We start from the raw sequence: 12,500 nt of genomic DNA, 5'->3' as shown, positions 1-12,500 counted from the left end.
TAGGCACAAGTACTCAACACTCTCTGAATGTGAAGTCATTTATGAAGTCCTTTACAACATGCAGTCAAAGAGGTTAATTGAAAAATTTCTTAATGTCATTATGAAAGAACTAGATTAACCCAAGTTAATTCACTTTATTGTTCAAAATAAAGAGGAATAAGCATTGAACTCACTTGCAAATTTGGGGCATGAATTAGGGGTGAGATGTTGTCTTTAAGGACTCTGCCAGTTTAATTAAGATATGGAAAATTACTTATTGTTCTTCACCACTAAAGTGCTAGGAATTAACAGCCAAATGTGATGCCTGTGCCTTTCATATCTCTACCATGTGTTTGTTTGTTTAATACCCATAAGACTACATCATTAAACCTCAAGCACTGATTTCACTAATTCAGCACTAGAGCTACATGCTACAGCAGCAAACACCTTTTCTAGTCAATCATAATTGAACAGCTGGATGTAAAATGCAATATTATTTTTAGGCTTGTATCTAACTTTGACTTGAAACCACAAACAGTATTTTACTCCAAAACAAAATACCTTCCTATCTTTGTAATACGTCCACTAAATATAGCAATAGCACCAGGAGAGCGTGTGATATATTTTACCCACTTTATCAGTTCCTCATAATTATAGATGCCGCTGATTAATTGTTAACATTATTACTTCTCTCTCTCTCTCTCTCTCTTTTTTTTTTTTTTTAACAATGGCTGCATTTAGTGGAACGTAACACACTTTTTTTTTTCTTTAGGAAGTATTACTTAAGAGAGCAGCAGACCTTGTTGAAGCCCTATATGGGATGCCCCATAACAACCAGGTAGGTCACTAGTGCAATTTTCAGATGCATGCATGCATACATATGTAAATCAATACCTATTATTTGCAAAGTTGGCAAAGTATCAACACATTCTTTTTGTACATGCTGTGGTTTTGCCAGCCACCTTGAGGGCAGTCTGATGTGATGCAGTGCTCTAAGGGAAAYGCTTCATCTTCCCATTTTCTTCTCACAGCTAGTTTGCCTATCAGAAATGACAATTAAGTGTGAGGTGCCAAAAGCATAAGCAATCATTAAGGCAAGAGAATAACCTTGAACTCAGTCCAAAATATACAGTGACTAATGGGAAGTCCTAAATAAATCTGCTAAACAGAGCAGATAAAGCATACTGTATTTTGCAAACTGCTGGAAATAAATAGATCTGCAGCACTGAAAGAATAAAGAGTATGTTTAGAATTTTTACATGACTAACAGCATTAAACTGTAATTTTTGTGTTAATTTCTTTATTTCTTTATACTTGTATGCTGACATAAATTGTATTGCACTTCAGTATGTAGGAATGAATATGAAAAGATCCATTGAAACAAGCAACAAAATCCTCATGTTCACTATAATTTCACATGAATCTCTTTCATAAATTTTAATGTTATTACAACTTCGAGCATTTGTACAAATAAGTTCACTTGTTAGTAATTATTTTATATCTAAATTATATCTTTATAGGAAATAATCCTGAAAAGAGCAGCTGACATTGCTGAAGCATTATACAGTGTGCCACGCAATCACAACCAGATTCCTACTCTAGCCAACACTCCTGCTCATACTGGCATGATGGGAGTGAACTCATTTAGCAGCCAGCTAGCAGTTAATGTTTCAGAAACATCACAAGCTAATGACCAAGGTATGTGGGATTTCAAGAGTTAATCCTAGATGTTGTTGACTGGTTTTGGACAGGGCCTATTAATATTCGCTGATGTCACCACTGTGTTCTACATCTCTTTTTCTGCAAGTAGTCATATGTCTGATCACGTAATGAAATGTCGTCTTGAACTTTCTGATAACATTTAATTCTTCCTATTTTTAGTTCATTGTTATCATAAAACTCTGCAGTGGAAAAGGAATGGCAAAATGTGGAAAGCTCTATTTTTCACAGTAGATATATCATGTGTATGTTTAGCATAAAGTAAGTGTGTCTACGTATCTCCACCTGTTTTTTGAATATTTACACAGATAAATCTAATCTGATGTCTGTGATTTTTAAATATTTTATTTATAAGCATAAATGTGACTTATAGGCTACTAATAAAAGTAATAGATGTAATTTACATTTTGTAATTTAAAATGCATATAGCATGGCGCATTTAAAATTACTCTTGATGCTAATGAAAGGAGTGAAACCAGATTATTAGGTATACTGAAAACTGTATATTTCTGCTGACAACATAATTATTAAATTGATTGCTCAGAGAGAAATAAATTGTTGTTTAAAATCCTGATTCTACTRTGTGTCCTCTTACAAAAGATTATGTCTTCTAATGCATTTCCAAGCTAATAAGCCTTATAAAATTCTGTATTTGGTCTTGAATTAGTTTTCACTGATGGCTACACCTTATGGAAGTACTAGCTTATTGTTAGTATAAAAATATCAGTCGTAAAATGAAGACCCCGAAACAGCCTTTTAAGGTTAAATCACTGCAACAAAAAAGTTTTTGTTGTCAGCTTTGGCATTTGAAGGTCTGGAGAGGCTGCAAGTGCATTCAGTATGGTGGTACAAACCAGGAATCAAGCCTGTTGATAATTGCTACTAAAGACAAATGTGAAGGCAACTGACACAGCTGGATCGAAGAGAGCTTTTGTTGGCTGTCTATGCTAAGAGGAGAGACAACATAGAGTGCTCGCAGATGATTTAAGTAGGGTTGGCGTGATAAGGTTATCTGAAGCTGCAAGAGTTGATAGGGCAGTAACAGACAACTTAGAGCAAAGCTGTGCAATCAATTAAAACTGTGTAATATATGATGCATGAGGAAACCCCCCAGCCCTAAGTTTATATTATAAAATAACATTATTTTTTTGGGGTGGGGGGGTTTCTAACACAGTAGGTTACAGTCGCAACACAAGCAGTGTTTCCCCGCGAGGATATGTTCCGAGCAGTACTCCTCAGCAGTCCAATTACAACACAGTCAGCAATAGCATGAATGGATATGGCAATGCCGGCATGCCCAATCTAGGTGTACCAGGTTCCCCTGGATTTCTTAATGGCTCCTCAGCTAACTCTCCTTATGGCAGTAAGTGTCTATTTTTGGTAACACATCATCATATAGATTCATATTTACTACAAAATCAAATACTTGCATTGTTTTGATTTTCTATATTGTGAGCTACTGGATAAAAGGAGGGGTGACTCTGGAGGCTGGACATAAAAATGAATATGATAAATGGATCTGTTTGTGCCATAATACGATCTCAGATAGAAAAAAAAAATTGGACTGCGCAATTTGTAACAAAAGTCCAACACAAAAGAGTTTGCCTGTTATCCAGAGAGTGGCCAAGCCACGGCATTTCATTTTTTTTAATATATATATATATACACACATATATATATATATTTTAAGAGGCAAGGCCCTATCACTCTCTTTTTCCATGTTTGCCGTGAAAACCTCAATCTGAGTCCTGATTATTTTTGCTTTATTGCAGTAGTGCCGTCAAGCCCTACCATGGCAGCCTCTTCGGTCACCCTCCCTTCAAACTGTAGCAGTACACACGGCATTTTCTCATTCTCACCTGCCAATGTCATCTCTGCAGTGAAACAAAAGAGCGCCTTTGCTCCTGTTGTCAGGCCCCAAGCCTCTCCTCCACCATCTTGCACCAGTGCAAATGGAAATGGACTTCAAGGTGAGCTGGATCTCTCTCATTTTTCTATGTATTGCTTTTTGGTGCATACGCTAAAACCATGATCAATATGAAAAGTACCTTACTATATCTTTAGGTTTCTGCTGCTGTCAAAATGGTGTYACAGTGATGCAAAATACAGTAGCACAAATGATAGGCTAAAATTTTAAGCAAATCCTCGTTCACTCTTAATCTTTCCATTAGAGAAAACACTTTTTTTTTCCTGCCATTTTCCCTTAAGATTTCAAACATTAAATTTTCAAGTAAGCTGGTACCCTGCAATGCTTCTTGGAGATTTTGTATACTCTTTTCATTTCTTTGTACGTTTTTTGAGACATTTTAATAGACTTTTAAAACAGTAATACTCCAGCATAATGTGATGCAATTTCTTCCTTTTACATACACTGTAATAGTTATTTTAAAATACGTCAAATTGGTATAAATCAAGCTAAGCTCTTGCTCAGTGAACTAACCATCCCTTGAGCTAGCTAGCCACTAGTGCACTGAGTTTGCATGCTCTGTTGGGCCTAACATGATCTCTTGTTGTAGCATTAAACTAGTTACTTCCTTATGTGAATAACTAAATATTTTAGTTAAGACAGGCAATTCTAAGCCTTTACTTTTTTTTTTATCTGTGTGATTTTATGTGGGCATCGTAAGGACCGATTTATTAGTCATCTGCAGAGTTTACATGGTCACCCTCTGGTAGTGGGTCGGACAGAATTATGATTTTGTTGAGGAATAAAAATCAGCGAAAGGAGATCTTTCTTTTTATGGCATATTTTAAAATTTGGATGATAACATTGACAGAATGATTCATTAGAATCGTTCAACAGGTTTGCTTGCCTACATTTTACAAATTGTGAGACTAGTTCTGCAGTATTGAAGCACTTCAAATCTCTTGTAAATCAGAAAGGGCTGCAGACACCGTTACCTCACGTTTTGTAGTTAAGGTGTGGGTAATGCAATATTATATTCTTTGTATTGCTAAGATACCCATAATATTATAGGCACTCCCAGGTAAACAGACTAAGACTGATATTTTTATTTTTCAAACTGGTTACTAATTCTGGATATCTACATTTTCTGCTATGTAGCTTAAGGCACTTCAGAGAGACATAATCACACAGAGCTACCTGTCTGCCAAAAATCAAGACCATTTGAGACCAGTATCTCAAAATGGACATCCTTTTCTATTATTATTAACTTCTGAATACCTTGTTCGAAAGAACATAGCATCTGAGAACTTAGTATGCAGCCAGGTCAATGAAGAACTGAGGATCCAGCTACATAAATATCACTGTAGGATGGATATTAAAAAAAGAAATAATTAGATTTACACTTTAGGTCATTGCATATCTGTTTTTAGTTGAAGCTTTACTGTGCTACAGTAAATAAAAAAACTGCACCACGTATAAGCAGTATTCTTAGAAAAGTTCATCCATAAAATGATTGAGTGTCCTATTTTTTTATAAAAAACACTAGCATAAGAATTAAATACTGAAATAAAATAAAGTATGATACACACAGCAGAGATCTGAAGCATCTATTCTGTAGAAGGTATTTATATATATGTGTTTATAAACATTTTGCTATTGCTTTACTTTGAAAGAAATGAAATCATTAGAAGATCTGAAGTAAAATGATCTCAATTTCTGAAATTTCATTAGGTAAAAAAAGGGCTTCCTGTCAGATTTTCAAGGTTTCAGGTGCTTAAAAGATCTTGATTAATGCAAAATAGGATTTTCAGAAGAATCTGAACAGGCTGAATGCCCAGTGCCAGCAGATATCAGTTGCCTAGATTCTTTGGCCCCTCCAAGGAAACCTAGTAACCACACATCTTCATCCTCAGGTTCAAAATGCTTTCCGTATAGATGCCTGGTAGACTACTTGGAATCAACCAACTCTGACTTTGTTAAACAGGTCAAGAAGCTGGCTCTTAAACTGAGGCCTGACACTGCTCTGGACTAAAATTTTTCTGGGCTTAGACAGTCCAGTGAAGGCCCAATTATCCCTCAAAACCTGTTTGGAGGATGCTGTAATCCTCCAGCAGACCTGCTGTCATCCATGATGAATTCCATCCTGCAGGTGTTGCTCAAAGTCTAAGGATTTCTGTGTTACATGTCGAAGAGATCTTGACCGTTATGTTACAAAGCTGTCCCTACTATGCTGGGCATTCAGAACTTCTCAGATCTGAAGATATTTAGAGTTATGGCTGTGCAGATACTTCAATTTTTGGTTCAGTAGGTAAACTGAGTAGAAATGAGTAGAAGTGTTGATCTGTAAAAAAAAAAGGTTTCCCTCACCCAGCTAAACTGAATCCTTTTCTATTGAACAAAATGACCTAGGGAAGATAGCAAGAATGTCTTTCTAGTTTGATAATTAGAACACCAAGTCCCAGGTTTGTGACAAAAAGTTGAATAATTTATGCGTAGTAGAACTGCACCAAAAGGGGAAATTGCACATTTCCTCACCCTGTAATACCACATATCATGATAGTTAGGGTACTCTGATGGAAGGTAAAATATGTGGGTTTGAGTCCCCTTAGGCTGAGGAGAAAATCAAATTRCGTCTGACATACCCTTGGTGAGTTCCCTTATCACCAGAGTAGAGAGGCACCATCATTTTTTTCCAACCAAAGCTATTCAGTTAATTCAAACTGAACTCATGAAAGGCTTCAGGATGACAACATTTCACCGATCTGTCCTTACAGATCTAAACCACTCCCTTGAACTGAATTGCAGCCAGAATTGAGTGGCAAGACAGGCATTCTCTGGAATGAATATGTCATATACTTCCTTCATGAAACATCATAAAGTAAAGCCAGCAATACAAGAGCTACTTATTTACGCTGCATTTGACCTGTATAATTATTTGGGAGATTTCTGCTTCCTCATTCTTTTTTTCTTAGTCATTTGTTGACATTGAGCCCATTTTAAAGTTTAATTAGTTTCTTCATGAACACTGTACGCTTGCAGCACCTTGAGAGTTTCTAATCAGCAAATTTTATACATCAAAATAAAATATGAAATTCAGGAGCTACAGTCTGATACAGCTAAAGTTTCTCAATGATCTTCAAATACAGAGCCTATATTTTATAGCTGGAGGTGAAAAACCCAAATAACAGCTAAGAAAATCTGCACCCATTAGGAAGAGTCACAGCTATTTAGTCAAGTAAAGATAGAAGATCCTGTCATCACTATTGCTCTTATCTACTTCGGGGTGCGTGCGTGTGTGCATGTGCATGCGTGTGTGTGAGTGTGTGTTAACCCTACAGTTTATGTATCTGCATAATGGAGGACGACATGTTCTTTTAATTAAAGGGAAGGATATCATCTCTGTCATTGCTTGTTACGTTGCTTCTGCCCTGTATAAGCTCTATTGTGAAATAAAACTCAGTTGGCTAGTTTTCGCCCAATATCAGTAAAGTGGATTGACCAGACTGTTGCAAGGCATCAGCCTACCAAAACGATCAGACCAGGATGCCTCATATTTTTCCTGTGAAGGTTTCTTAGCACCGTGACAGGCAGGGACAGAGAAGAACTTGGCAAAACCCTACATGTAGCAGCCCTTCAGACAAGGGTAATCTTTTTTATAGAGGTTTGAGGGGGGAGGTATTTTGCCAGTTCTTTCTAGGTAAATCAGCTCTAGGATTTGTCCATGTGTGGAAGAAAAGAAGCCATCCTTGGCACATCTGAGATAGTGGTGGAGCAGGAGCAGAACTATGACACTTCTCTCCTCTCCCTGCTTGTGGATCTCAGATGGACTGTTCTGTCCCCTGGTGTAACACAAAGCAGATGGAGCTGTAGTTGTGGTAACATCACACGAAGCAAGGACTGTTTGAGCACAGCACACTAGAAACAAGATCTCGCAGGTCCCCCAAACCTGTATTTTAGGACTTGCTGCCACAGAGCTGACGTAGAGAGGTCTACCCCAACAAGAGATTCACTTTTTCTAAAGAAATTCAAGACAGAGTTTAACAAGGAAGGAAAAGGAATAAAAATGAAGAAAAGCTAGTGAAATGTCAGGAAACTCATCATGCAGGCAATACCAGCTGGAGCTAACATGTATTTTTCTTTCTTGCCACACTCATATTCCCTTCCTCTTTCAGTTGTACATACATGTATCGTTTGCCAACTTATATCATAACTAGGGTCAAAACTTGGCAACTGTAACTCACAGAGTGAGATACCCCTCTCTCTGTTGTACTGCAAGTATGAATCACTCTTAGGAGTAAGTTGCAAAGTAGGGTCTTTGGGCCTTATCCAAAAAAATACAATCTTGTTAACTTTGTAGGACTTCCATTAGATAGCCTGTGATCAGTCAGTTAAGTATTTACATATTTAAGAGCAGGGCGCTAGAGTATGGGTTCATCAGGGCAGACAGCTTTCTCCTGTTTAAAACAATGTACATATAAGGTATAGAGTACATTTTTTTAGCAAGAAAGTTCTGGCTTGCAGTAAAGTTGGAAGTACAATATGTGTTTAAAATTCAGTTTTTGATTGTAACTTATTTTTATAGATGGTAAAAGATATTGCACTCTGGTCAAGCTTTATGATTGTAATGCAGAGCAAAAGGTTCTCTGTATTCTTTTAAAATTGCAATCTGCTTAATTTTCTGGTCTCCCCCCAGAAGAAACTATTAAAATTATTATTAAAAAACTAGCCACTCCATTTTTCTTTAAGAAGGCATTTGGTATCAATTTGCACAGCGAGAAATGTAGTGGTACGATTGTGTAGAAGTTCAYGACTGTCAAACATTGCTTCTAAAATTAATACTGAAATAAATGTGTAGAGCATCGATTTTGCTTTTTGCCCCATTGTGCAACAGATGGAATTCAACAGAAATGGCTAAATGGCTTAAATTAAGAAATTCAGATTTTTTTTCCAGAAAAGTATGCAATGGACGACCTAAATTTTCACACATCGTAAGTCAATCATGAGATTACAATAAACCTGTGATTAAGTACAGTATATTACTACCATTAACCATGTGCTATGAATTAATASTGTTTATGCACACAACTCCTGGAAAAAAAATCTGGACTTTGTTTCTGCTAGATTATTCTTCAAAGAAACAAGTGAGCTAGTCTGTCCTGACCAGTCCTGCTCTTTCGTACTTTGCTTAGAGTGCTGGCAGAGCACGCTCCTGTCTGCTTGCCGCCAACCTCCGAGACATAGCCTTTGTGTCTCAGCATCATCTGGATACAGACCAAGATGACGGACCCTTACTGAATCTGAACTCAAAAGAGTAGGCGGGTACTGTATTTTGGGCTGGCCTGTGGGGATGCTGATGCTGATCTCCAGAGTGATTGGTGATTGTATTGCAGCATAACAGCACCTCAGAATAAGTTTCTGACATGTGAGCTTGGCAGGGTGCCCTCCAGTCGTGGATTTTAGAATCGTCCAAGCTAGAGGACCTTTACGCGGACCTCACGGCCTCCTCCCTACTCCTGAGCTATGTTTCCTCCAGGGAACGGTCCCTGCTCGTGTCTCACGCTGGCAGGCAGTCTGGTTTCAGACTGGGTACGGCCCCGGAGCCCCACAGGAGCTGTGAAATCCTCCTGCATCCCCTAGTTTGGATACACCCTCTGTAGCCAGTTCTGTCATCCCGGCCCTCCCTGGGACTACCTGCTGAGCCACAAACTGGTGGTGCCAGCTTATCTGCTGACGGAAAGCTTGCCAGGCCGGGGGGATTTATGATCATGAGACCTGGTGGTTACCCAGAACTGCTTGTCATCCGAGTGGCGTCARAGGGACACAGAGAGAGGCCAGCCTGCAAATACTTGGCTGACCAGGTGTAAACCCGTAACGAACTTCTCCTGTAACCCCAGCCAACATAGTGTGGAGCGCAGCAGATTTAGTGGGAACTTTTAATATGGAAACGAAATGATTTCATTAGAAAGAGTTTCTTTTGTAACTTCTGTCAGTGCTGAAGTTTAAACCATGCAGGAAAATTCTAACTTCTTAATTTTGACATGTTTCATACTTTTGATTGGGCAAATAGCAGAATTTTTAAACTTTAACCTGTTTCAAGAGTATCACTTGTGATGTATTTTGAAGTTACGTAGGCCCTTACAAGTCCTTTATATCAGCTGCTGGAGCTGCCTAATTTAGTATCTGCTGAATCACAATTGCTTGGAGCTCGGATTGTACCAGTTAGAACAATTCAGTCTTTTACACCGCGTTGCTGGTTATCATAGGAGATTATATTACATAAGAAATGTGTACATACACAAGTCTTCCAAACCATAAAGTTGTAACAGTGAATCTGAAATAAATTAATATTGTGGAAATTAATGAACTGAGAAATTAAGTTCACATCACTACATGAACAAATTTATTAATATCTGTTGTACATAAATTAATGAGAAATATCATTATGACAAAAATTAAGCAACACTAAAATTAAAAACTCTCTAAATTGTTTTTCTGCCAAGGGGTTAACTAGAAAAATGTGGTAGATTTTGGCATCTCCATGTTTTAAGTGTTTAAAAAAAAAAAGAAAAAAAGATAGCTAGTCAAGGATATTAATCTTTTGCCTTTTTATAGCCCTTGGTGTATGGATTTCAAAGCAGGTGTACGGTCCTTGGCTTTGATCTTAGAGAGTCCTTGACTTACTCGGCCCCACCATTATGATAAAGTACAATTAGCAGGATGTCAGAGTGGAGGTTTTCTGCTGAGGTCCCAGCTCTGGGAGAAAGAAACTGAGGTTAGTGAGATTCTCATTTGGGGAACTTGAGAAGCGGCTGGTCCTTGGCTGGTGAGTGAGCTGGCCTTGTCTGACATTACCAGAAGTGACCACGTTGTTTCTCAGCTGTCAACATAGCCCGTCCCTGGGGAGTCTGGCCCATGGCTGCTATTAACAAAACGCTAAGAGAAATATCGCACATGCGGGAGCCAGGATGCTCTGCACAAAGAATTGTCAGAATCTGCTCTTAAAACGTGAAGCCTTTGTAGACTGTCTCGTTAGAGAAGCGCTTTGCCGTTGTTTCCTTCCGCTCATACCCCCGTTACATGAGACTGGATGTAAAATGACAGTGCTGTTACGGGCAACCGTATCATTAGGTAAAAAGCGTTGAGCTCTTCAAGCTGTCCCTTACTCAAGTCCGTCCCTTTGCGTGAAGGCCCTTAGTTTACTTTGTTGAGGATTGCGTTCGTTTGAATCACGTGTGCCTTACTCTGCGAGCATTACAGTAACGATTTTTTTTCTCTCTCTCTTTCTTTTAGCTATGTCTGGGCTTGTAGTCCCACCAATGTAAAGTCACTTTTGTTTACCTACCTACCGTAGCACCCAGCTTCAGAGGATGGGCTTAGGGGACAAGTTTAGTATATTAAGACATGCTGATGGAAACAGTATCTTCAAACAAAATCAGCAACAAATCGAAATGCTACAAAAAAGACTTTGTTTAAAGATTTTATTTAAACTATTAAGAATCTACATGCAAACAACCTACTTCTTCATGAACAATTCCATTTTATTGACTGAATTTTTCTCATATTTTCACATTTCTCAGTCCTGAAGAATAAGGAAAAAGCGACGCCTATTTTGTATAAAGTTTCTGATTACGTCTTGGCTATGTCTAGTACTTGCTATGTGTTGGGAGAAACTTTGTGGATGCACCATTTTGATTATCATGAAACACTGATGAAAAATGCCTCCGAACATTTTTCTGTACTCATAACTAGATTCACAATGGTTGTGTATCTCTATAATGTGAAATATTTTTTTGTGGTGGAAAAAAGGGGGCCAAGGAGGTTATGAGCCATCAAACTGGAAAAAGGATGAATATATGATTAGAAAAAAAAAATGGGGARCAGGGGAGGGCGTGGGAGGGTTTATCATTGCTTAACTTCATCTTAATGAAATGGAACTTTGTAACTTATTGTAGTTAGAAATTGTAACTTTGATATTGAATTCTCTTGCCTTCAACAAGCACACTGACAGAGAAAAAATTGCTACTGTCTGTTGGTTAAAAAAAAAAATATACTTCCACTGCTAGAGCTTCCTGTTAAGCAAGTGTGATCTGCAACATTTTTTCAACTTTTGCTAGCACTGTATACTATTGCATTCTTAGGCTACTGTGAAGTCTATGTTTCTTGTACCAGAAAATTGTCCTTTTGACTTCTAGATCCTTCTTCCCTAATGTGTTTTGTATGTGGTTATAAAATTGTAGACTTTTGTGATTTTGCCAAAGTTGTAGCTAAATATTTATACACTTGTCTTGAATTTTTTTCAGATCCACTTAAATATTTAGAAAAGCAAATTTTATTCCTTATGAAGTTTATAAGGAATAAAATAGTCTTACTCATTGCAACACTTTCTTTCACATAAACACTTGCAGTCACTAAGGGAATTTATTTTGTAACATATCAACTATAAATATTGTATTTATCTTTGAAATTTTGTATATTGCTTTTCATCATTTTTTTCTTGTATGTATTGGTTTGCGTCATGGCCTGGTATTGTGATGCTGAGAGTAGCATTAAGCCAAGAACAGTTGCCTTCATGTTTTTCTTTTAAATAAATTAGTGTCCATRCATTTCATTTGTACTTCATAAAGTTGCTATTATTTAGACTTTCCATCCTTTTTTTTTATTATTTTTGAGGAAAAGTCAAATTCATTGTTTATTTTTATATTATTTTTAAGTTATCAGAACAAATAATTTTGAAAAAAAGTTGTTTGTTGTATAGTCAAATCAAAACTGTGCCACATGGCTATAATGAATACTAGTAGAATATGTGCATGTGATACAGCCACAAAAAAGATGAGTCTATTTTGTGGTTGGATTTCTTTCTTTTTTTCTTTTTCCCCCCTTTCTTTCTTTTTTTTTT

The 12,500-nt window shown here is 37.3% G+C and overlaps 1 protein-coding gene across 1 annotated transcript in view; it reads left to right on the top strand.

Moving 5' to 3' along the window:
* Positions 1-11,237, top strand: part of EBF3 (EBF transcription factor 3) — a 129,962-nt gene extending 118,725 nt beyond the window's left edge. Inside the window, exons 12-16 of the mRNA XM_085299793.1 lie at positions 752-817; positions 1,500-1,677; positions 2,873-3,061; positions 3,471-3,668; positions 10,895-11,237. Of these exons, the coding sequence (XP_085155919.1) occupies positions 752-817; positions 1,500-1,677; positions 2,873-3,061; positions 3,471-3,668; positions 10,895-10,926 (663 nt within the window). The 3' untranslated portion in view covers positions 10,927-11,237. The remainder of the gene's footprint in view (positions 1-751; positions 818-1,499; positions 1,678-2,872; positions 3,062-3,470; positions 3,669-10,894) is intronic.
* The last annotated feature ends 1,263 nt before the right edge of the window (positions 11,238-12,500 follow it).

This window comes from Rhea americana, unplaced genomic scaffold, assembly GCF_003343005.1.
Source record: "Rhea americana isolate MKP2758 unplaced genomic scaffold, rheAme1 scaffold_154, whole genome shotgun sequence".
In the NCBI taxonomy this organism is placed as follows: domain Eukaryota; kingdom Metazoa; phylum Chordata; class Aves; order Rheiformes; family Rheidae; genus Rhea; species Rhea americana.
This window is presented reverse-complemented; position numbering and strand designations above follow the sequence as displayed.